Source organism: Nomascus leucogenys, chromosome 17 (genome assembly GCF_006542625.1).
Source record: "Nomascus leucogenys isolate Asia chromosome 17, Asia_NLE_v1, whole genome shotgun sequence".
Taxonomy (NCBI): Eukaryota; Metazoa; Chordata; class Mammalia; order Primates; family Hylobatidae; genus Nomascus; species Nomascus leucogenys.
In genome coordinates this window covers 31,684,158-31,709,000 of record NC_044397.1, presented here as the reverse complement: position 1 = coordinate 31,709,000, position 24,843 = coordinate 31,684,158, and the positions used below count along the sequence as shown (strand labels likewise).

At 44.0% G+C, this 24,843-nt stretch overlaps 1 protein-coding gene across 6 annotated transcripts; it reads right to left on the bottom strand.

Moving 5' to 3' along the window:
• Window positions 1-5,316: 5,316 nt before the first annotated feature.
• On the bottom strand, window positions 5,317-24,243 carry ZNF12 (zinc finger protein 12). Of its 6 annotated transcripts, XM_012496317.2 has the most exons (6): window positions 23,704-24,243; window positions 22,436-22,501; window positions 14,461-14,587; window positions 14,116-14,211; window positions 9,370-9,471; window positions 5,317-9,255 (listed from the first exon to the last, which is right to left on the bottom strand). In XM_012496317.2, the coding sequence occupies exons 2-6, from the start codon at window positions 22,448-22,450 to the stop codon at window positions 7,616-7,618; spliced, it is 1,980 nt and encodes a 659-aa protein (XP_012351771.1). In that variant the 5' UTR covers window positions 22,451-22,501; window positions 23,704-24,243; the 3' UTR covers window positions 5,317-7,615. The 6 variants fall into 6 exon arrangements, with proteins under 6 accessions (XP_012351771.1, XP_003277965.1, XP_030652312.1 ...); XM_003277917.4 differs by having other exon boundaries at window positions 5,317-9,471; XM_030796452.1 differs by lacking the exons at window positions 22,436-22,501; window positions 23,704-24,243 and having other exon boundaries at window positions 14,461-15,640.
• Between the last annotated feature and the right edge of the window lie 600 nt (window positions 24,244-24,843).

Genomic DNA, 24,843 nt, shown 5'->3' with positions numbered 1-24,843 from the left:
CTTTAGAATAGACTTAACAGGCTCTTCTTTACAAAGCCTATAGGGATTGTGATTAAATCTGCATTTAAATTTGACCTCAATGAACTGCCCACTGAGGGGGGCCACTCAATCCAGCTGGCTTGAACAATCCCTTGATGACCAGAGACTGGGGGGTCACTCCAGCTGCTCTCCCTGACCCCAGAGACATCACCATTACCCACTGAGCATTCCTGGGGCCCCAGGCCTGCCTCATCTTCCTTCCAATTGTCTCCTTTCTAGCTTTCTTTGGGGAAGGTGGCCCTAATTTGAATGCCCTAGAGGTTGATTTTTTACCTACCTGCTTTACCCAGGGACTTGCAGCTTCCAGGTAGGGTGGGAGGAATTTTTTGTTGAAGTTGGAGGATTTGCTGGATGCCTTCTCCATTGTTTGAGTGGTATTTCCTCTTAACAAATGCAAATGTAACAGCTCACAAAATAGAACTTCAGCTTTTAATCACACCAAGTCCAAAATCAGCACTCTTGTTCAAGAGAGTGGCTTCCAGGGACTTCAGTTTTTCTATAAGTGGCTTCTCAGTTCTCCTTCATAAGGTTTCCAAGGTGAATCTGCTCATTAGCAGAAAGGGAGAGAGGATGGAGAAGGCACACTGGCTTTTTGGCCACCTCACCTGTGGCAAGTGATGAAACAATTCCGCCCAACCCCACTGGTGACAATGTGTCATGAGGGCCCCATTTGTGCAAATGGCTGGCAGGTCTCATCTGCCTGGACAGTTGTCTCTGTCATCTTCCCCCTGCTCTGGTCCTGACAGGCATCTAGGCAACTCTGTTGCATCCTAAGGCTTTGCTTTCCCATCTTACCTGTCCATTTGTCCAGCTGTCTACTCACGTCCTGAGTGCCAAAACCTAGTCACCTGGCCACAGTTAGCTAACAGGAAAGTGGAGAAATGAACTCTCCAGTTAGAGCCTGAACAACACAGTGAGACTCTCTACCAAAAAAAAAAAAAAAATGCTGGGCATGGTGGCACACACCTGAAGTCCCAGCTCTCTGGAAGGCTGAGGGGGAGGATCACTTGAGCCCAGTAATTCGAGGTTGCAGCGAACTATGATCACACCCCTGTGCTCCAGCCTGGGAAATAGAGTAAGTCTGCCTCTAAAAAAATAAAAATAAAAGAAATCTCATTAGGTGCCCAGCTGAGACTTGAGGAAGGGGGAATCCTACAAAAGAGGGGGAACACTGTAGTGCAATTAGCAGTCTGTTACAGAGTTCTGTCATGCGATGCAGATACTCATAGATGGAGTATTCGTTCAACAAAGCAAGGATGTGTCCAAACAACAAAGCAAGGATGTGTCCAACAGTTTGAGCAGTCCAACCATTTCCATGAAAGCTGGCACAGGGCAAAGCTGCTAAAAAAAGGCATAGACTTCACTTAGGCACCTGAGCCATGAAAATCTGGCTAAAACTGAACAGACTATTTATTATCAACATTGGTTACTTTTTTTTTTAAAGATGGAGTCTCACTCTGTCACCCAGGCTAGAGTGCAGTGGCACAATCTCGGTTCACTGTAACCTCTGCTTCTGGGTTCAAGCAATGCGATTCTCCTGCCTCATGCTCCTGAGTAGTGGGGACTATAGGTGGCGTGCGCCACCATGCCTGGCTAATTTTTGTATTGTTAGTAGAGACGGGATTTCACCATGTTGGCCAGGCTGGTCTTGAACTCCTGACCTCAAGTGATTCACCCAGCTCGGCCTCCCAAAGTGCTGGGATTACAGGCATGATCAACGTTGGCTTCTGCAAGGACCTGGCTATGATCTGAATGGTTGTCCCCTACAGAACTAAAGGTAGCATTTTTAAGAGGTGATTGGGTCATGAGGGCTCTGCCCTGTGAAAAAGTTAATGCATTAATGGGTTAATGGATTAATGGGTTATCAGAGGATTGAGTTAGTTATCACTATAAAAAGCCAGGTTGGCTCTCTCATGAGCCTCCTCACAATGTGATGCCCTCTGCACCTCAGGACTCTGCAAGAGTCACCACCAGCATGAAGGCTGCTAACAGACGCAGCCCCTAGACCTTGGACTTGCCAGTCTCCAGAAGTGTTAAATCAATGTCTTTCCTTTATAAATTACCCAGTCTTAGATATTCAGTTACAGCAACAGGAGGCAGATTAAGACAGACTCCCCCTCTTATTTTACCTGATTTTCTTTCCTCTTCATACCAGACCCCACCCCATTCCCTCCCCCGTAAGCATTGCCTGAAACTTATGACATTAAGTAGTGTTGTAAACCTATATAATAGATGTGTGTATGTATGATAAATTTTGACATTTTGTTTAGCTATATTAAATATTGTTGAATCAATTTTCCCATTCATATCTAAGAGATTTTATCAAATGTGCTACGTGCCAGTCTAGCATTTTACTTCTAACTGCTCACAGCTTTCTACTGCTTGTATCACATTTTACTTATCTCTGTTAAGGATGTTCACCTAGGACGTCTCACAAATCTTGTTATGAAGAAATTCCAGTCTATAAAGAAAAATTTGCAGCCGGGCACAGTGGCTCATGCCTGTAATCCCAGCACTTTAGAAGGCCGACGTGGGTGGATCATAAGGTCAGGAGATCGAGACCATCCTGGCTAGCACGGTGAAACCCCATCTCTACTAAAAATACAAAAAATTAGCCTGGTGTGGTGGTGGGCACCTGTAGTCCCAGATACTCGGGAGGCTGAGGCAGGGGAATCACTTGAACCTGGGAGGCAGAGCTTGCAGTGAGCCGAGATAGCACCACTGCACTCCAGCCTGGTGACAGAGCGAGACTCTGCCTCAAAAAAAAAAAAAAAAAAAATTAAGTCTATGCCTTATGCAATGTATACCATCAGTTTATATGTTCCAGGGAAGTTCATTCACATAAGGATGTATATACAAGGAATTCCATCATAACAATAGTACAGCATTTAGAAGTGCTGGTTTTTCAGGTAGAACATTTGATACAATCATTTAGGTTATAAATGAAAAAAAAGATGGCACAAGATTTTCTTTTTATGAGACAGAGTCTCACTCTGTTGCTCAGGCTGGAGTGCAGTGGCACGATCTCAGCTCACTGCAAGCTCCGCCTCCCGGGTTCACGCCATTCTCCTGCCTTAGCCTCCCGAGTAGCTGGGACTACAGGTGCCCGCCACCATTCCTGGCTAATTTTTTGTATTTTTAGTAGAGACGGGGTTTCACCATGTTGGCCAGGATGGTCTCAATCTCCTGACCTCGTGATCCACCCGCCTTGGCCTCCCAAAGTGCTGGGATTGCAGGTGTGAGCCACCGCATCTGGCCCAAGATTTTCTTTATTTTTCCATTTGGCACCACATCAGTCTCTTCCAATTTGAGGCCTTTCATTCTTTTTTAATTACAAGAAAGTTTTAATTTGTATATTTTCCTTGCATGTTGTCTCTTTTTCTTTTGGGAATCGTAGTATATGGTTATTTCTACTATCCTCTACATCTCAGTTTTTGATTTTTCACTTTCTTCATTTTTGACTTTTCCATTTCTTCATTTCTTCTGGTGTCCTGGAGGAAATATCTGCCTTTACAACAGAGCCTGCTAACTTGTTCTTGGGGTGTATCACGTCTATCAATCTCATCTATTATTTCCCTCATGTCGATTATGCATGCTCAACAATCCACCTTTCTTCTGCTAACTATATTTTTACATACACCCCATTCATCTTTATATTTTTCTTCAAAGATACGTATTAAGGCGGGGCGCAGTGGCTCAAGCCTGTAATTATAGCACACTGGGAGGCCGAGACGGGGGGATCACTTGAGGTCAGGAGTTCAAGACCCGCCTGATCAATATGGTGAAACCCCGTCTCTACTGAAAATACAAAAATTAGCCAGGCACGGTTGCACGTGCCTGTAATCCTACTCAGGAGGCTGGGGCAGAAGAATCGCTGGAACCTGGGAGGTGGAGGCTGTAGTGAGCTGAGATCGCACCACTGCACTCCAGCCTGGGCGACAGAGTGAGACTCCATCTCAAAAAAAAAAAAAAAAAAAAGAGATATGTATTAAGAACATTTTGAAATCTGTCTGGATGCCCGTATTTCATTAAGTTACGCCTTTTCACGTAGATGGTATTGTGTACTGTCTCTTAGTACCAATTCCTCATGTGTCTGACTACTTTCCTGAATTTTTACTTGGATACTGCAAATCCTGGCTGAGAATGAGTAGCAGGGAGAAGGCCTAATCCTCCTGTTTCTTCCTCTTGGGTGGGTTTAAGTGGAAGAGTGTGTTACAGAAAAAAATCCCCTATCACCACTGCCTGGAATGAGACCCCCCCACACCTTGACTGACCCTCAGGATATCACTTGACATGATCACCCTAAGCACTGCCTCCTTAAGATGTCTCCAGTCGACCGGGTGCAGTCGCTCACGCCTGTAATCCCAGCACTTTGGGAGGCTGAGGCAGGCAGATCACGAGGTCAGGAGATTGAGGCCATCCTGGCCAACATGGTGAAACCCCATCTCTACTATAAATACAAAAATTAGCCGGGCGTGGTGGCGAGCACCTGTAGTCCCAGCTACTTGGGAGGCTGAGGCAGGAGAATCGCTTGAACCTGGGAAGCAGAGTTTGCAGTGAGCCAAGATCGTGCCACTGCACTCCAGTCTGGTGACAGAGCAAGGCTCTGTCCGTCACAAAAACAAACAAACAAAAAAATGAATGTCTCCAGTCGCAGCAATGACTGGCTTCTGAAGTAAGGAGAGGATGCTCTAATGGAACCTAAGTGCTCCCACAGCACTGAGCTGCTCTCCTATCTTATGAAGGCACCGTGGTGGGCTATAATTTGCTGGGCATACTATAGAGGACCGTAAAAGTAAAGGGAAAAAGATTACAATTCAACTAGTCTTTAAGATTTGTTCTGTCTGCCATTACCTTTCCCACAAAAGAGCCCCATTCACATCCTTAGTTCTCTGGACCCAAACACTGCTCCTATTTCCATGGCACCTCCGGGCTTGCACTATAACAAGCTAGCAGCCCATGCTAGTGCATCAACTGTGCAGGAATCATAGACTTTATATTCAATGAAGGAAAAGCAATTTATTTTTGATGTAGTTATCTCTGTGACAGGAAGAAAAAAGCAACATAATTTTAAGAATGTGTTTCCTGGTGGGCTTCATGTTAAGATGGGCCAAAAATCCCTCTTAATTTATGAAAACATTGGCATCTTTTAAACTATAAACATGTTACTATGAACACTGAATACATTACTGAAGAGGCAGTTCAGGACCAGTTATATACGTACGAGACCCTTTGATGTGCAGGCAATCCATAGGAGAAGAAGAAAATGCCAAGCCATTTACAGTTTTCAAATATTTTACTGAAAATGCATATTGTACAATTAACGTATAATGACACACCAGTGTGGGGAAACCTCTGTAGGTATCATTTCCACAAATATGCTATGAATATAGAGTTCCTACACAAAACTGTACAACTTACCAGATGTAATTCCTGTTATGTACCATACTCACAATCATCTTGAAGAATATGGAGAAAAAGTGCTGAGTAACAAAGACAGGAGCCATGTGTGATTTTAATAAGTGAAAAACATGGCATTTCAGCTCAGTGGTAAAGCAGTAAATCAATCAGATGATTAGCTATCAAGTAATTATGTGAGAGAAAACAAAATTAGATCCTTACTTCATACTATATGTTGTCAGCTAACACTGTAGCAGTGATACATGAACATAAATTACCTCAAACAAAATTTATTCCATGTATTAGAAAAAAGGAGGTATGCCTAACATTGTGTCACGTTCCAAAGGTGAATTTTGCAGGTCAACGATATGACAGTTCAAGGAAGCATACATTTTATTGTTTCAAGTTGATTTCTAATGCTCAAACTATTTATGTCAAAATTTACAGAAAATAAATCTCTATATCAACAGCTTAAAATAAATGACTTACCTAAAGTCCACATCTGAACTGCATAAGTCCTATAAAGGTTTAAGTCTGTACCAATTAGAATGTCTTCAGTTATTAGTAACAGAGCATCCTAAATCAACTGGCTTAAAAATAAGTTTAGTCTCTCACAAAGGAAACAGTCCAAAGGAGGAGTGGCTACAAGGCTGGTTGGTTTAGTGGCTCAAAGACATCATCTACGTCTCAGGGTCTTTCAGTTTTTCTGCTCAGGCCGTGATCAAACTATAATCCATTGTTGAAAGATGGTTACCAGGCACCACATCCAGACAAGGTACTGTTCACCACAAGATTCCACTTCCCTTTGCTTGAATCCTTGGGCCTTTGAGAAAACCTTTTCCAGAAGTAGTCTGTCAGGTATATCCTTTGTTTTATGTCTAGAAATGGGCCCTGTGACCACTGTAAATCAACTGCTGGCAACAAGAAGGGGAGTGTCATTGGTTAAAACTAATCAGGATTTATCTCACTTCCTTTTGAGGATAAATGGATAACCAAACTCAGCCAGCAGAGTAAGGGAGTGACTAAGAAAGTCACTCAGCAATGTCTGCCACAAACCCTTATTAGAATGTGTTCTTCATTCAGTAACAGGAAGGAGTAGAACACAAGGTTTAAAAGCAGTACGATATCAAATGAAAACACAGTTAATTCCTACGTTACACAGCATCGTGCTCTGCACCGTTATGTAAGTGTTCAAATAAGAAATAGTAGAAAAAAACAATAGCTACAAATGGGAATATTTTAAGTATATCTTAAAACTGTATAGAGTGCAATGATTTCCTCACTTCTGGAGAACTGGCATTAACAATTTTAAATTACCTAAGCAAAGTTTTCTATCTATTTTATACATGGATATTTATCTCTCTGGCTGACTCAGATACAGTTGAAAACATTATAAAAGCATTGGCCCTTTAGAGCTGATATTGTCCATTAAGAATGATCAAATGCATTAAATCCTAGAGAAGAGCGCAAGAAAAAGTATACTTTATACCTATCAAATGATATTAACGTAGTGCTGTTTAGAATACTCTTACCATATGAATTACAAAATAAGGATACAATGTTTTTTTCAAACATGATTCAAAGTGAACATACAATTCCTGTAATGTAATGTAATGTAATAAAAACAACCCTCTACCCCAAACGTAAGTCCTATGTTCTTTGGGAACTGCTTACATGAGTTTAAGGTTACCGACTTAACTAGCTATCCTGATGACTTTACAGCTTCTATTTACACAAGGAGTATGTTTATTCACAGCAGGAATCTTCTCTGTTTCTTTTTTTTTTTTCTTTTCAAGTTTGCTATTGTATCAGAAACACATCTTTTAGTATTAACAGTTTCCAAAGGATTATGTCTTCCACATTCCTTATATTGATAGATTTCCCCTTGGCTATGAATTCCCTGATATGCAAAACAGTTCCAATCCATGGAGACGTGTATATACATTCTGAATATTTATAAATTTTTACTTGTCTATAGTCTAGTATTGTTATACCATGTGTTCTTGTTATAATCATGGTTTCCATTCTGTGAGTCTTCAGATTATGAGTCCAACACACAAGGGGATGTCCACACTAACCTGTGTGAACTCCCTGATGTACAAGGTGTTTGACTTCAGGCAGGAGTTTCTGATTCACTATATTGAAAGGGTTCTCTGATATAAAATGAGGTCTGACTTCAGAGAAGCCTTCCCACATCTATTACATTCATATTGCCTCTCCTATGAATTCTCTGATGGCTGTTGAATGCTGATTTGTGGTAGAATTTTTTTCCACATTCAGTACACTCATAGGGTTTCTCTCCTGAATGAGTTCTATAGTGTACAGTGAGGTATGACATCCGAGAGAAGGCTTTTCCACACTCATTACATTCAAAGGGTTTCTCTCCTGAATGAATTCGATGATGTATAGTGAGATAGGACATCTGAGAGAAGCACTTCCCACATTCATAACATTCGTAGGCTTTCTCTCCTGTGTGTGTTCTCTGATGTCGATTAAGGGCTGAATTCTGGCAGAAGGTTTTCCCACATTCACTACATTCATAGGGCTTCTCTCCTGAATGAATTCTATGATGTATAGTGAGGTATGACATCTGAGAGAAGAATTTTCCACATATATAGCATTCATAGGGCTTCTCTCCTTTGTGTATTCTCCGATGTCTACAAAGGGCTGAGTTCTGGTAGAAGGTTTTCCCACATTCACTACATTCATAGGGTTTTACTCCTGAATGAGTTCTATGATGGATAGTGAGGTATGACAACTGGGAGAATAACTTTCCACATTCGTTACATTCGTAAGGTTTCTCTCCTGTGTGCACCCTCTGATGTCTCATGAGGGCTGAATTCAGGTAGAAGGTTTTTCCACATTCATTACATTCATAGGGTTTCTCTCCTGAATGAGTTCTATAATGTACAGTGAGATATGACAACCGAGAGAAAAACTTTCCACACTCATTACATTCATAGGGTTTCTCTCCCGTGTGGGTCCTCAGGTGGGTCGTGAGAGTAGACTTGCGGCAGAAGCATTTCCCACATTCACTACACTTGTAGAGTTTCACACCTGTGTGAATTTTCTGATGGTCATTAAGTGCTGACTTCTGCGAGAAGGTTTTCCCACAGTCATGACAAACATAAGGTCTCTCTCCTGAATGTGTTCTCTGATGTTGTGTGAGGTGTGTCTTCTGGCAAAAGGATTTTCCACAATAACTACATTCATACGGCTTCTCTCCTGAGTGAGTTCTCTGATGCTGAATGAGGTGTAACTTCTGGTAAAAGTTCTTCCCACATTCATTACATTCATAGGGCTTCTCCCCTGTGTGTGTTCTCTGATGCACAGTAAGGGTTCCCTTCTGGCAGAAGGATTTCCCACACTGATTACATTCGTAAGGTTTCTCTCCTGTGTGAGTCCTCTGATGTATAATAAATTTTGACTTTTTACAGAAGGATTTCCCACATTCACTGCATTCATAGGGCTTCATTTCCATATGAGATGTCTGATGTACAGTGAGGTCCGACATCTGGAGAAAGGCTATTTCAGATCCATTCCACTTATAGGGCTTTTCTTCCATATGATTAACAAAAACAGTGTCCTTTTGGAAGGCTTTCTGGCATTCAATATATTCAAAAGGTTTCTCCAAAATACGAATTTTCTGATAAAGACTTTCTTCGTTTAGAGTATAAGGTTCCCCATTTTGATTAAATTCATAAGCTTTATCTCCTGGATGAGTTTTCTCAAGCTTAATATGGATGAGTGATTTCCCACATCCACTACATTCATCAGCTTTCATTCTTGCATAGCTTCCATCACTACTAATATATTCTGAAACAGACGTTAAACACTTTTCACATGAGTCACAGAGGCTATTTTTATAGGCTATTTTTCTTGAAGGAACAGAGTTCGTTTCTACATCAAAAGTTTTGCCAGGAACATTACCTCTCTCTTCAATAAGGGTCTCAATGAACACGGTTTGCCTTGAAGGTTTATTTTCCTCTTCCTGGATTCTCTCTATTAGGTCATCAGTTTGCCAGACTTCATCTAAAGAGAGACAAAATTAACCAACTTTTGTACATCTTCCTATATATATGATATGGAATGAGATTCATGATTTGTACACAAGCATCTCATTGTGAGTAGATGCTAGCTTCATGAACAGATGAAAATAATTGCAAGTGTACTTTTCTCCTTTATTCTTTTGCTTAAAATTACACACAGACAAACACACACACCCCTCTAGGAATGGAGAAAGGGGGAAGTAAACTGGCAAAAACACATGCACTTTTGATCTACTTTATATTTTGTTCAAAACTGGGTATAGAAGATAAAATATAACACAGAACAATGACTGGTAGGCGAAGAATGCTGGATGAATGGCTGACAGGGTAGAGTGATGAGGAGTGCTGTTGGACAAGGAGGGTCATAAGATGTATTCAACTAGGGATTCATTTAGGGGGAGGTAAAGCTGTACTTTATACCATATCACTTCATACCAAGTTGAGAGAGATTACAATTTAAGGCATTAGCACTGTATACTAAGACTTTTGTGGTAGCATTTTCACTAGACTACACCCTTCCAAACTATTTTGCCTTCTTTCCTCATTCCACATAGTAGAATAAACTAAATCTCCTCATGTTTAAAGGAACAGCCCTATAACCAGGGCATTCGCCCTGTAATTCTGTTTCACTTGGATGAAGAATCCCAGGAATGTATATATATATCCTACAGGAAATATAAAACAGTCCACAGAGCTATAGGCTTATCTGGTGAGGATAGCGAAGAGATCAACTGGAAACTTTAGTATTCTAATGATGCTATGATTTAATGCTAAATTCATTCTGACCATGAAATTCTACTTGTTCCTATTTGAACAGTATATTTAATAGCATGAACTCTGGTGAGGTGACCTAGGGCAAGCTACTTAGCAATTCTCTGTAGTCAGTATCCTTCACCTGCCAAATGGAGATAATGGCACCTACCTCATAAGGTGGTTGTAGGATTGTAGCAGTTAATGAAGTGCTCAGAGCAGCATCTGGCACAAAACACATGCTTGATAAGCTTAGCAATTATTCTTCCCATCTTTCAGTCTCCTGACCATTTGCTTAAGCCAGTCCCACCCTGACATACTACCATCACTTAATTCTCAGTGTGAGTGCTTTCCTACTCCTGAGTAGCATTTAGTGTACAAACCTTACGAATCAGATCCCTGGCCGGGTGTGGTAGCTCACGCCTGTAATCCCAGCACTTTGGGAGGCCAAGGCGGGCGGATCACTTGAGATCAGGAGTTTGAGACCAGCCTGACCACGATGGTGAAACCCTGCTCTACTAAAAATACAAAAATTAGCCGGGCGTGGTGGCGGGCGCCTGTAATCCCAACTACTCAGAAGGCTGAGGCAGGAGAATTGCTTGAACCCGGGAGGCGGAGGTTGCAGTGAGCCGAGATTGCGCCACTGCACCCCAGCCTGGGCGACAGAGTGAGAATCTGTCTCAAAAAACAAAACAAAACAAACAAAAAAATCAGATCCCTTACCATGCTCCTAAAATAACAATTTTATTTTTACTTACCTTAGAAGTGTCTGGATGAACCTGACTACTGTACTTGCTATCATGCACATTAAGTGAAATGATATCAACCGTAACCCCTATAACCTGTGCTTTCCCTGAACCCACTGCCAAAATATCAACAGATCAAATGAGAAAAAAATCTAAGAGACAATACTTTTTACCACCTGGGATCACTATTGATTCCAAGCTAGGATGACAGTCATCTAACAAAAATATTCTGTTGCAGGAAAAGCAAGCTATTTGTTGCACAAGGAGGGTCCTAAGATATGTCCAAGTAGAGAGTTGTTTTGGAGGAAGTGGTTCTGCACTTTACACCTTCTCATGGCACATCAAGCTGGGAGAGATAGGTCATGATCTATCTCTTATCCTTGCCTTATGCTACGATCACTGTGTGCCTGATCAATGCCCAGCACATTTCACCTACAGTCCCCACCCTTATTGTTTCACTCAGTTTGCTTGACTTCCTGCCTTCATCTTCTCAAAACCTACCTTTGTACGGGATTTCCATGCTTAAAAAAAATACTTCTCAAATCCTTTCTCACCTCAATTCCATTTCCCCTTGAAGTTGAGAATACTGTCTACAGAATCATTTTAGTACAAAGTGACTCAGCCTTGCATTGGAACATCAGCACTCCATGTAAAATGCTGAGTTTTAATTACTTCATGCAGCGCTGTTCTCTTTTTTTTTTTTCTTTTCTGAGACATAGTCTCGCTCTGTCACCCAGGCTGGAGTGCAGTGGTGCGATCTCAGCTCACTGCAAGCTCCGCCTCCCAGGTTCAAGTGATTCTTCTGCCTCAGCCTCCCGAGTAGCTGGGACTACCACCAGGCCTGGCTAATTTTTTAGTAGAGACAGAGTGTCACCATATTGGCCAGGCTGGTCGCAAACTCCTGACCTCATGATCTGCCTGCCTCGGGCTCCCAAAATGCTGGGATTACAGGCGTGGGCCACCGCGCCCAGCCCTTCTTCTCTTTTCTTAACCACAACCTTTCTCCTAGGAAGGATGGTCCTATTTCCTATTTCCTTTGAACCTCTGAACAAAAATCAGAGAAGCTGTTCTTAATCTGAATCATATAGGTGTTTTTCCGCTACTTGCAAAATATATGGGGATGTGACCCAGGCATGCATTATTTCTTTTTTCTTTTTTTTTTTTTTTTTTTGTAGAGACAGGGTTTCACTATGTTACCCAGGCTGGTTGCACACGATCCTCCTGCCTCAGCCTCCCAGGGTTGGGATTACAGGTGTGAGCCACTGCATTTGGCCCAGGCATGCATATTTAGAAATAACTGCCTGTACATTATTTCTGAATGGATGGACAAAAAAGTTCTTTCACCTGCCTAGCTTCTCACGTAATCAAAGAAAGAAAGAAATATCTCTCTCTGTTACACACTACATCAAGGGATAGCATGCCCCTTTCCTTACAGGACTATGATCCAAGAGCAAAACAGCTCAAGCAAAATACAGACACTATCAAATAGCAGATGACTTAATCAGACTCACTTCTTTATCCTATCACCCCTAGGTGAAACTGAAGTCGAGGGAAGGGAGATACAGAAGTCATGATAAAAGTCAGGAAGGAAAAACTTCAGGGAGGGGTTGAAAATTTGAGCTCAGACTTAAAGAATGTGTTATGTGGGGAAGGAAAGCACACTCTAATGAAATGTAAAGCTGTAGGGACAATAGTCTCATGAAGAGAAGACATTAGGAGTGTGGACCAAATGGAGTTTAGTGAGAGTTTTGGGGAACAACAGAAAATTAGTTTTTCCAGGTAATACAAGGCTAATATTGTTGAGATCCTTAAGGGATAAGGAATTAAAATTCCCCTTAGGAAGTAAAATGTAACCAGCTATAGGCTCATCTTGTGAGGCTAGCAATGGTATCAACCGGAAACTTTAGATGAAGACATACTGCAAATCCAGCTAGGACTCATAGCAATCCAGGCATGACAGAATCTAGTCTTTGTTTACATTAAGTCAAAGGAAACTGAAGATATACAGCGGACAATGAAGACATTTCACACTGGACAAAATCCAGTAATCCAGAGATCAGTAATATCTGATGAGAATTTCAGTGGTTTCACAGGGACCACTATAGAAGAAGAAGAGATTAGTATAGTTTAGTAAATAAAGGGAGGTGGAAAGGTGATTAGTAATTATAATTTGGAATAGGTCATGATCAATTTCCAGGCCTGATGAGAACAAGAGCAGCTCTGTAACTGCTATCACAGAAAATACCAGACTAGAGCCCAGGCTCACTGGTGGTAGAGATGTCATCCTGGGTGCGAGCAACATAAAATAAAAAACAAAGCCTAAAGACTTGGCACTGGGGGCACCCTTTGAGAAACTCATAATGCGAGGAAATCACAGTAGGTAGAAACAGACCCTTTAAAGACATTTCTGGAGGTGGTGGAAGGATAAACCAGACTTCATTTATGTATATAATACTTACTAAGCACCTGCCATGACAGGGTATCATTCAAGGCATTGGGAACAGAACAGAAAATAAGAAACAAGATGAAAAGGAGCATTTGGTTAAAGAGGGAGACCCAGGTACTACAGTCACCAAATTTCAGGAGGGCTGGGTCTCAGGAATGAGCAGCACTGTCCAATGAAGCACAGGTGCACATGACAAGTGGCAGAATCCACTGGCTTAGGCACAGGATGGGGACTTTGGAGTCTAACCTCAAAGAAAGAAAAGTACAAAGTAGAACAGGGTCCAGAAACAAGTCTTAGGCACTGCACGGTAAAGATAAAAAAAAAAAAAAAAACAGAAGTTATGAAGAAAACAAGAATCACATAAGTTATTTTTAAATGTCAGACATAATACCTAAAAAATCCATGATAATGGTTTCTGAAAATGCTAGAAGAGTAAGCAAACACCCAAAGTTTAAGAGAACAACAGAAGTGACTGGAATTCAATTCTGGGGAGTGGCAAGCACAGAAAAGCTCCATAAATGTTAAGTTCTTATGGGGAAGGAAGAAGGCTTTGGGAGTGAGATTCAGGTTCATAGAGCATATAAGCAACTATCTCTAGTCACTTCTAAAGGTTCGGGACCATTAAAAAATCCCTGGGAAAAACACTCCCAAGTTACCAATCTCCTCACTGCCTCCACTAACACACCTGGATAGCTCTGAAGTAGGAATTCTCCTTCTACTATCCATGGCTCTTCTCCTTGCTCCAACTTGCTGATAACATCCGGTTTGATAATGTGATACCCTGTTAATGAGAAATGAAAGAGAACTTGAGCCCAGGCTGGTTGGCTTCAGGGTCTCTGTCATAAGGGGAAAATGCCATTTGTGCCTTATCAAAATCAGAACTTTTCACAGGGGAGATAAAGACCAAAATGCCCTGCCTGGTGCCCAAAACAGTTTACTCACATTCGTCGCATCGAATTTTAAGTTAAAGTCATAAAATTTGTGAGAAATCCCATATATTTTAGCAACTGAGAAAGCAAGCTATCCTCACCCACAGAAACTAGATTGCTGTAGTTCTCCAGCATCACATCCCTGTAAGTTATCTTCTGCTCAGGATCCAGCTGCTGCCACTCCTCTTGGGTGAAGTCCACAGCCACATCTTTGAATGACACTGGCCCCTGAAATGGCACCGTGATTGGAATTGGGTGACGTGAAATAGGCACATAGGGACAAGATCTTAGCATGCTCACTGGCAAAATTAACCATGAACGTTGTATACCTTTATTTTATGTTACAGACTGTCGAAGGGAAACAAACATATCAGAAATACACTGTTCTGGGGTTCATTCAGTATACATCAAAACAAAAACAAAAAACACAAAAAAACAACACTGGGATTGCACGGTGAGCCAGAAACAATTCTGGCTGTTGGGGACTCTAACACCAGCAGGCACGAATCTCACCCCTGAGGAGCACAGGCCTGGGGACACTCACAGAACCCCAGGATGCACTCTACTCCTTTGCACATTCTTCAATTTGCTTCTAGAATATTAATAATGTTGGTTCTCTTCTTACCTCCCTGGTCACTCCTTCTCAGTCCCTTTGCTGGCTCCTCCTCTACTCCAAGTCATCCTGAATGTTGTGGGCCCTACGGCTGTCTTGAGTCTTTTTCTCTTTGCTGTCTGTACTTGCTGCTTTGATGGTGAGCCCACCTGCTTCCTGGCTAATTTAATTACCATCTGTACACCAACATTTTCCAAATTTACATCAGCCCAGGCCTCTCTCCTAAATTCCAGACACATATGTCCCAGATGGCAAACTCAACATCCCTGAAATTCAACTGCTGTTCCTGTTCAAACCTGCTCCTCCTCTAGCTACTACTGGAACCAACCCACAATATTTGCCACAATTACCAAAATAACAAACAGGCTGGGCAACACACATTCTAGTTTTTATTTTACTGCCAAGTGACCAAGCCTACAGCAGTTCAGAATGCAGTCTGCCACACGAATTATCAGTAATAGTTTGGTTCAGGTTTTCCTAATTCTCAGCTGGGAACCCCAAATTTCCTTTCTTCCCATGGTACACGTTCTAGGAGAAAGGAACATTTCTGAGGAGGAACAGACAGCTGACCTGGAAACTGTCAAAACTGCATCTATAAATGTGTATCTTATGAATAAAATGTCCCATTCACAAGTACTCACACTAGCCATTATAACTGTTTCCTTTAATATCATCCCCTCTAAAATAAAGGGAATAATGCTACCTATACATAATACCAGTATTAAATGGACTAATCCATGAAAAGCACTTAGCATAGTTTTTTTGGATAAAACACATACTTATCAATGAAATCTACTGTTATTGTTGACTTTCTACTGTGGCTCTGACCACTTTCCAAATTAAGACAGAAAATTAACCATAAAACACAGAAGTTTAAACAACTGAAGGTTGTGTGGTTGTTATTTATGTAATTGGCAAGAAAGAATCGTAAAACAGTGTCTGTGTGTTAAGAACAAAGAGGCTGAGATGATTTCAAGAAAATATGGTAGCAGGAATGGTGTAGAAGGTGTGGAAGGAAAGGCCATGTCATGTTCAGAGCTACGTAAGATGATGACAAACTCCTGGTGTTGACTGAACATCTTGGGTTTCATATGTGGAATGATTGGAATGATCCATGAGTGCAAGATGGGTTCTACTGACTCCCTGAGACGCCGTGCCATTCTCTCCCAGCTCTAGATACAGGGGTAGCCACAGACAGGCCTGGCTGGCCTGGGAAGGATGAGGGTAATCAGGGCTGAGAGTGTCCAGCTGCTGATGGGACACATAGTGGGGCAAGAGGTGGGTCCCACCCCAGCCAGATGAATCCAGGTGCAGGACTGCCCCAGCAGGTGATGAGAACTTCCTGGAGAGCAATAGCTGAGCTTCCAGAAACTCTGTGCACACTTCGTTCAGACGTCATCTGCCATGAGGATCAGGGGAGTCTGGAAGTTCACGTATGGCATTGCCCTGCCTTGCTGAGCAATAACAACTTGTTTCTTAGGAAAGTAAGCCTGGTTTCCTTTATTCAAGTGGTAGGTCCCCGCTTAGTGTGTCCACCTGATATCTGTCAGGATGGTCACTGTGCAACAGGTGAAAACGGGCAAAGGACTTTCAAGAAGGACTCATAAGAGGAAAAATGTGAAGAAAGTCATCAGCTCAGGAAAAGTCAAAAGGAAAGCAAACGAAAGAAGATGAGTAAAGAGACCACATATATCTATGACTACAATAAGTGTGAACACATAAAATCTCCTTTACTTTTTATTTTTGATTTTTTTAAATCTCTATTTTAAACCAGAATCCCTCTTACAATAAAAATATGCCAGGGACGGCTGGGCGTGGTGGCTCATGCCTGTAATACCAGCACTTTGGGAGGCCGAGGTGGGCGGATCACGAGGTCAGGAGATGGAGACCATCCTGGCTAACACACTGAAACCCTGTCTCTACTAAAAATACAAAAAATTAGCCAGGCGTGGTGGCGGGCGCCTATAGTCCCAGCTACTTGGGAAGCTGAGGCAGGAGAATGGCGTGAACCCAGGAGGTGGAGCTTGCAGTGAGCTGAGATCGCGCCACTGCACTCCAGCCTGGGTGACAGAGCGAGACTCCGTCTCAAAAAAAAAATACATATCTATATATGTGTATATATATGTGTGTGTATATATATATATATATATATATATATATATGTATGCCAGGGACACGATCTTGACCAAACACATACTTAGAAATAACCAAACCATTTCAGTCACACTTCTGTCCTATAGATCATATATAATGTATTTGTTTTTGAGTCTTTCCATTAAGAGATTCTAAGCAATCTTCCTGAGAAAGAATATTTCATTCTTTTTAGAATCCCATTAGCTAAGAGAGCCCTCTGTCTAGCATCTCAGCTAGACACCCTTGAGTGTCCCTGACTCAATCCCCTCAAACCCCCACTGCATTTGTTTTTCACATTGTCAGTCTCTATTAATTTCATCTTTTCAACAGATGACACGCTTTCCCAATTAGAAGGCTTGAAGTTCTCTGTAGGACAAAACCAAAACTCAATCCAGCACTGGGGGGTCCTGGGTCCATCTGGGTATTTATCTGCATTCCCATCCCTTAGTCCCTTAACAGGAAGTCCAAATTCTAACGAAGCAAAGATCTCACCAGCCCTCCAGGAGACTTACTCCTAATGCTGGTCTCCTGAGTGCCTTTACAAGCCTCTGCCACTAACCCGAATTATTCCAGGGCTGGCAAATGCCACCTTTCCCTTCCTTGAATGACTGAATCACAATACTCTCATGGTGCATTCATTTGTTCATTTGTTTGTTCATTCATTCATTCATTCATTCATTCATTTATTCGAGACAGGGTCTTGATCTGTTGCCCAGGCTGGGGTGCAGTGGTGCAATCATAGCTCACTGCAGCCTCATATTCCTGGGCTCAAGTGATCCTCCTGCTTCCTCCTTCCAAAGTGTTGGGATTACAGGTGTGAGCCACTATGCCCGGCTGAGGATGCATTTAAAATCAGACTTCTGCTTCATCATCACTTCAGCGTTTCCCAGGCATTGACCAGAACGACTCCCATGATCTCCCATAATTACATCCATGAATTACCTCCTCCAAGGAGAACATAAACACCTTGAGAGAAAGAAGTGCCTCTTAAAATCATATCCCAAACCCCAAGACAAATGATGTTAGTGCCTAAGAAAAAAAGACAAAATGCTAGCTGAGGAGAAGGACACAGAGCCAAGCAAGGAGGGAGCTTCCTCTGGGACTCCTGAAGGCCCAGAACAGCAGGTGTCTGTGGTAGACTGGCTGCTGCTCTAATCGCTTTCAGCTGAGAAACACCAGTATCATGACACAAGCTCCCAAAAGAGTAGTACGTTACATTTACATTGTAAGAAATGAGCTGGGATTTCAGACAGAAGGAAAGGATGGTCCTCGCGGCTGGCTGAGCATGTGTGGGGGTGGTCAGGATGGAGCTGCTCTCTCCCAAAACCCGGCCCTCACCCCTCACTCTTGGCTGATGAGCTATTTCCCTGAGAAAAGAAGCAAACAGGAACGCTATGTCTACCCTCTTCTCTAACCACCTCATGGGACACCTCCAGCTGTTTGCATCTCTGTCCCCTATGGCTGACTCGAGGCCCCACAGCCATTCTCACCCCATGGGCAACAACTATTTTTCATTCTTGACAGAATCACCTCCACTATTATCTCTCCCATGAAAACGAAAAATCCTTTCTTAACCTCAACTCCTATTCCTGCTACTATCCAATTTCTCTTTTTCCTTCAGGGCAAAATTTCTCAAAAAAAAAAAAAAAATTCTGAATAGACCAAATTCAGTTCTTCTACCACTCTCTCCTAAACCTCTCCAATCAGGATTTCCCTTACAGATCCAATCACAGGGCCTCAGAGAGTCACATGACCTCCCCTGAGCTAAATCCCAGCACTATTTCTCAGTCTTCCTTGGGCTGGACTCTTAAGAGCATTTGACACGGTTGATCACCTGTCCCTGAAGCTTCTCATTCCCTTGGCTTCAGAAACTGCACGCTCCTGGTTCTCCCTCTAGCCTGACCAGTAGCGCCTTCCCAGTTCCTCCTTCTCTACCAGACTGCACATGGGAGAGCACCAGATTCGTCTCCCAAACTCCACACACACACACACACACACACACACACACACACGATTCATCTCCCAAACTACACACACAGACACACAACACACACACACACACGATTCATCTCCCAAACTACACACACACAGACACACACACACCAGATTCGTCTCCCAAACTACACACATGCACATACACCAGATTCATCTCCCAAACTCCATACGCACACACACACACACACAACCAGATTCGTCTCCCAAACTCCACACACACACACACACCAGATTCATCTCCCAAACTCCACACACACAACCAGATTCGTCTCCCAAACTACACACACGCACACACACCAGATTCATCTCCCAAACTCCACACACGCACACACACACACAACCAGATTCGTCTCCCAAACTACACACACGCACATACCAGATTCATCTCCCAAACTCCACACGCACCAGATTCGTCTCCCAAACTCCACACACACACACCAGATTATCTCCCAAACACACACACACACACCAGATTCATCTCCCAAACTCCACACACACACACACCAGATTCGTCTCCGCAACTCTACCCACACACCCACACACACCAGATTCATTTCCCAAACTCCACATACACACACACCCCCACCAGATTCATCTCCCAAACTCCACACACACGCACACCCCCCCAGATTCGTCTCCCAAACTACACCACCAGATTCGTCTCCCAAACTACACACACACACACCAGATTCGTCTCCCAAACTACACACACACACACACACCAGATTCGTCTCCCAAACTCCACACACACACACACCAGATTCGTCTCCCAAACTACACACACACACACACACCCCAGATTCATCTCCCAAACTACACACACACACCAGATTCTCTCCCAAACTACACACACACACACACACACACACCAGATTCGTCTCCCAAACTACACACACACCCACACACACACCAGATTCGTCTCCCAAACTACACACACACACACACACACCAGATTCGTCTCCCAAACTACACACACACACACCAGATTCGTCTCCCAAACTACACACACACACACACCAGATTCGTCTCCCAAACTACACACACACACACACGCACACCCCAGATTCGTCTCCCAAACTCCACACACACACACACACCCCAGATTTGTCTCCCAAACTACACACACACACCAGATTTGTCTCCCAAACTACACACACACACACACACACACACCTGCCTTCATGATGCTGCCACTCATCGCATACTAACACAGCTCCCAAACTACACACACACACACACACACACACACACACTCCTACCTGCCTTCCTGATGCTGCCACTCACTGCATACCAACACAGCCCAAATTTTAAACATCTGAAACATAATTCTGGCCTTTTCTCAAGCCTGCTTTACCCACAGTCTTCCCCATCCCAGCTTCAGGCAACCTCATTTTCATAGTAGCCACTCTGGGAGCCATGCAAGTGCTTTTCCCATGGGGGAAGCACGATATGATGAACACTTTAGGAGAAATACTCGACGTGGGAAATGCAATATGCCTGGGCTTGTGGAGAAAAGTAGCGGCATAGAAAGAAAATCTCTACAACAGTAGAGAGACCAAAAAATAAGCTATTTTAATGACAGCAGGGAGGGGATAGAGGACAGGATAAAAACCATCTAGAATGTGACATGAACAAACTCAAACAATCGCGAAGTCAGAAAATGGGCAAGTTTAGAAAGAATCCCATCTTTCTCGATGGGGCTACAGGCTGGACGATGGAACAATGAACCAATAGGAACAAGAGAAGGCACAGGTGGGGGGCTCCAAATAATTATTTTGAACCTGCTGCATCTATGACCTTGAGGGGTCCTTTGGACACACTCCAAAGAAATGCTGAGCAGGTGGCTGGACAGTTCTATGTGGGAGAACCAACACAGAGCTGGTGGTTAGAAGCACAGGAGGGTGACATCAGATAGGTACAGAGTCGTGAGCCAAGAGTGGACACTAGCACATGAGGACCAAAGAAATCATCAATTTCAGGAAGCAGGCAAGAAGAGAAAGGGCACTGAAACTGACAAAGCAAACTGCAGAGTGGGCCAAGGCAAAGATGCAAATGTCCACTAAGAGCATGTGCTAGATTATTGGCAACCTTTTCGAACAAGGTCAGGGGAATGGTAGGGACAGGACCAAGACCACAGGCTATGGGATAAAATGGGCATCTATGCCAGAGATTTATTATGGTCCTTTCTGCTGTGCAACCCAGATAAACTAAGAGAAAGAAATATTTAGGGAGATGGCTGGGCATGGTGGCTCACACCTGTAATCCCAGCACTTTGGGAGGTCAAGGTGGGCAAATCACGTGGCACTTGAGGTCAGGAGTTCAAGACCAGCCTGGCCCAAGTGCTTCTGAAACTCTGTCTCTACTAAAAAAAAATATAAAAATGAACTGGGTGTGGTGGCAGGTGCCTGTAATCGCAGCTACTTGGGAGGCTAAGGCAGGAGAATCGCTTGAACCAGGGATAGCACCACTGCACTCCAGCCTGGGCAACAGAGTGAGACTCCATCTTTAAAAAAAAAAAAAAAAAGAAAAGAAAATATTTAGGGAGACTAATTTAAGGGTAAAAAGGCCATTTCTGCAACAGATAGAGCAGTAAAAAGAATCTACCTTTGAGACAACAATGTTTTAGTTACTAGAAATATTATGGGCTGGACGCAGTGGCTCATGCCTGTAAGCTCAGCACTTTGGGAGGCTGAGGCGGGTGGATCACCTGAGCTCAGGAGTTCGAGAGCAGCCTGGCCAACATGGTGAAACCCCATCTCTACTTAAAAAAAAAAAAAAAAAAGGCCCAGTGTGGTGGCAGATGCCTGTAATCCCAGCTACTCCAGAGGCTGAGGCAGAAGAATCACTTGAACCTGGGAGGTGGAGGTTGCACTGAGCTGAGATAGCGCCACTGCACTCCAGCCTGGTGACAGAGCGCAAGACTTGGTCTCAAAAAAAAAAAAAAAAAAAAGCAAGAATTGCAGCAATGGTTCAAGGGTTATTATTTAGGAAAGCTGTTGATAATGATCTCAAAGGAATCTTTAAAGTTCATGCAAAAACAAAAGTGATTCTGCTTACAGTCAACGTAAGTCAAAGAATGGATGGTATTTATCATTTTTTGTGATAAATGCCGAGAACATGAGACGCTTGTACTCTGGCTTCAAGAACTCTTTAAGGATCACGCTATCTGCGCATATGAATATGATAAAAAGGCTTGGTGCTGATAGCTACTGTTCTGTCTGACCAAATCTTGTATCTATTTCTACTTTCCCATTTTAAAATTTGAAACCTTAATCTCCTCCTAAGGTGTATTGTAAATTAGAGTAGAGAATAAATACACGAACAGAAACACTCACCAGGGATTTATTCATTTTCTGCTGCTCTTGGAAAAATCTGGAGGACTGTGAAAAGCGGAGGCAGATCTGGGGAAGGAAAACCCGAGCCATGGCGTTATGAGCGGTCTGGCCTGCCAAGGCGGTCATCTCCCGCCTAAAACCTACACAGAAAGTTCCAAGAAGGACATCCTGTGGGAGACTGTCCCTTTAAGCCTTCAGAAGGGATTGGAAAATGATCAGGAGGGGGACCAATCTGCACATTTGAAACTCACACATGGCTACCTTGTGACTGAGTGGATGAGATTCTCATGGTGAATGAATACTGGATCCTACTGAAATAATCTGCCATCATTAAATGTAAGATTTAAAAAGGAATTCTGATGACCAGCCTGGCCAACATGGTGAAACCCTATCTCTAGTAAAAACACAAAAATCAGCTGGGCGTGGTGGCGGGCGCGTGTAATCCCAGCTACTCGGGAGGCTGAGGCAGGAGAATCGCTTGAACCCAGGAGGCGGAGGTTGCAGTGAGCTGGGATCGCACCATTGCTCTCCAGCCTGGGCAACACAGCGAAACTCGTCTCAAAAACAAACAAAAAACAAACAACAAAAAATGAATTCTGTAATACTCATCTATTTTCTTACTCTTTTAAATAAAGATCAGAAAATCCACAGGATGCCCTAAATAAAGGAATACAGTCGGCATGATTGAGTCTTTGTTTGCAAAAACTTCAGCGTGCTACTCAAAAGGATCTTTTATTGAAGAACTTACTCTCACTTAACAAGGATACGGGGGACACAACACTGGCCTGGGAGATAAAACTTCTGAGTTCTACTATGAGCAACTCCACCCACAAAACCTCGGACAAGTCACCCACCTGCTAAGGCCCAGTCTCTTCCCCTAGCAAATGAGGCAGCAAGAGATAGTTCCTGCAGATTGTTCCTGCATTACAGTGTATGATTCCACAAGAGCAGACCTAAGGGGGAATCAGCACTTAAATGAGAGAACAGAGGTGCTGACGGACGTTTAGACACGGTCGCAATCTGGAGCAGGGAGAAGAGGAAGGGCTGTTGGGGTAAGGGGGGAGTGGAGACAACGTCCGCAGCTGAGGCTGGTGACACCCCCCACGCCCCCGTAAGCCTCGTCCTTGCCGGACCCTGCCCTCAAACCCAAACACATGTCTCTACTGCAAGCGATCGGGACCCTCCACTGTCCCTCACTCTAAGGTCCCCGACACGCGGTGACTTCACCCAGGCCCTTCTCGCCCCGGGCCCACAAACCCACGACTTACCCTCCTGGTGCTCCTCAGCCTCTGCCCCACGGCTCCCGAGAGGCCGGGGCGGGGTTGCTGTCGCGGGCAAGCGTCTGCTCGCGAGGTCCCTTCCTGTCCACCTCACCAAGGCCGTTCTGCTCCCGAGGGGCCCGGGCCGGGCCTACGGGACAAATCCAGGCGGGGCGTCCCTCCCGGAGCCCAGATCCGTCTCCCTGGGGCTCACCGTCCTGCGGAGCCGGGGCCGGGCCGTCGAGGACGCACACGGGCCGGGCCTGGGTCTCGCCGCCCCTTCGCCTCCGCCGCCGCCACCGCCCGGCCGGCCCCTTGGGCCCCAGCGCCGTCGGCTCCGGGGGTCGTGCTCGGGGATCCCCGCTTGAGCCTCCGCCTGGCCCGCACAGCCCCGCGCCCGCTTGGGTGCCGGCCCGGCTCTTCGGCGCCCAGCCCCACAGGCTCCGCGATTCTAGCTCACCCGAGGCCAAAGCCTGGGAACGAGGGCGAGCGGTGACCTGGGGACGCACAGGAAGCGAGGGCAGTGCGGCGGCGGCGGCGCGCATGCGCGAACACGCACACCGAGCGGGGTGCACAGGCGCAGGAATGCACCGGAAGTCCGCCTCCGGGGGCCCACCGCCGGTCCCAGGACAAGTAAAATGACTCTATTTCCCATGAGCCTATATGCGCTCCCCAAATTTAGGAGCCGTCTTAAATGTCTCTATCTGGTCTAGCGGTTAAGAGGCTCAATGCTAAGAGAATTGGCAACGCCGAACCCCAGACTCAAATTTCTCCTTAGTTTAAGGGAACGTCTTCGTGGGGATGTCTTGACCATCTTTAAGGGAAGGTCTAGAAAGTCTCTGCTTCATATAGCATCTCGTAGACCGTGCCCGGGCCAGTCCTGCCTTACCTGAGAGCTCAAGGCTTAAAATCAGTGTACATGTGCAACCGTGACAAGTGGAACAAGAGGGTGCATCATGCTAGCTTATGATCACAATGACACGTTTAACGAAAACATTAGTAAATAGAGCCCATGGATGAAATAATAGAGGATTAGCCTGGGACAAGATACCATCCTCGCCCCAACAAGGAAAAAAGGAATTCCAGCTTTTCCAAATCACTTTGAATTTGTGATAGCTAGAAAACCCAGAGAATATGTACAGAATTGAA

What these genes read in the sequence shown, in the direction of transcription:
- ZNF12 (XM_030796451.1), bottom strand. Translation starts at nt 14,653, where the DNA reads ATGCTAAGATCTTGTCCCTATGTGCCTATTTCACGTCACCCAATTCCA. An exon ending in CAGCAATCTAGTTTCTGTGG is followed by an intron (nt 14,212 to 14,460) that starts GTGAGGATAGCT and finishes TCTCATTAACAG; the next exon opens with GGTATCACATTATCAAACCG. An exon ending in CCTACTTCAGAGCTATCCAG is followed by an intron (nt 9,472 to 14,115) that starts GTGTGTTAGTGG and finishes GTCTCTCTTTAG; the next exon opens with ATGAAGTCTGGCAAACTGAT.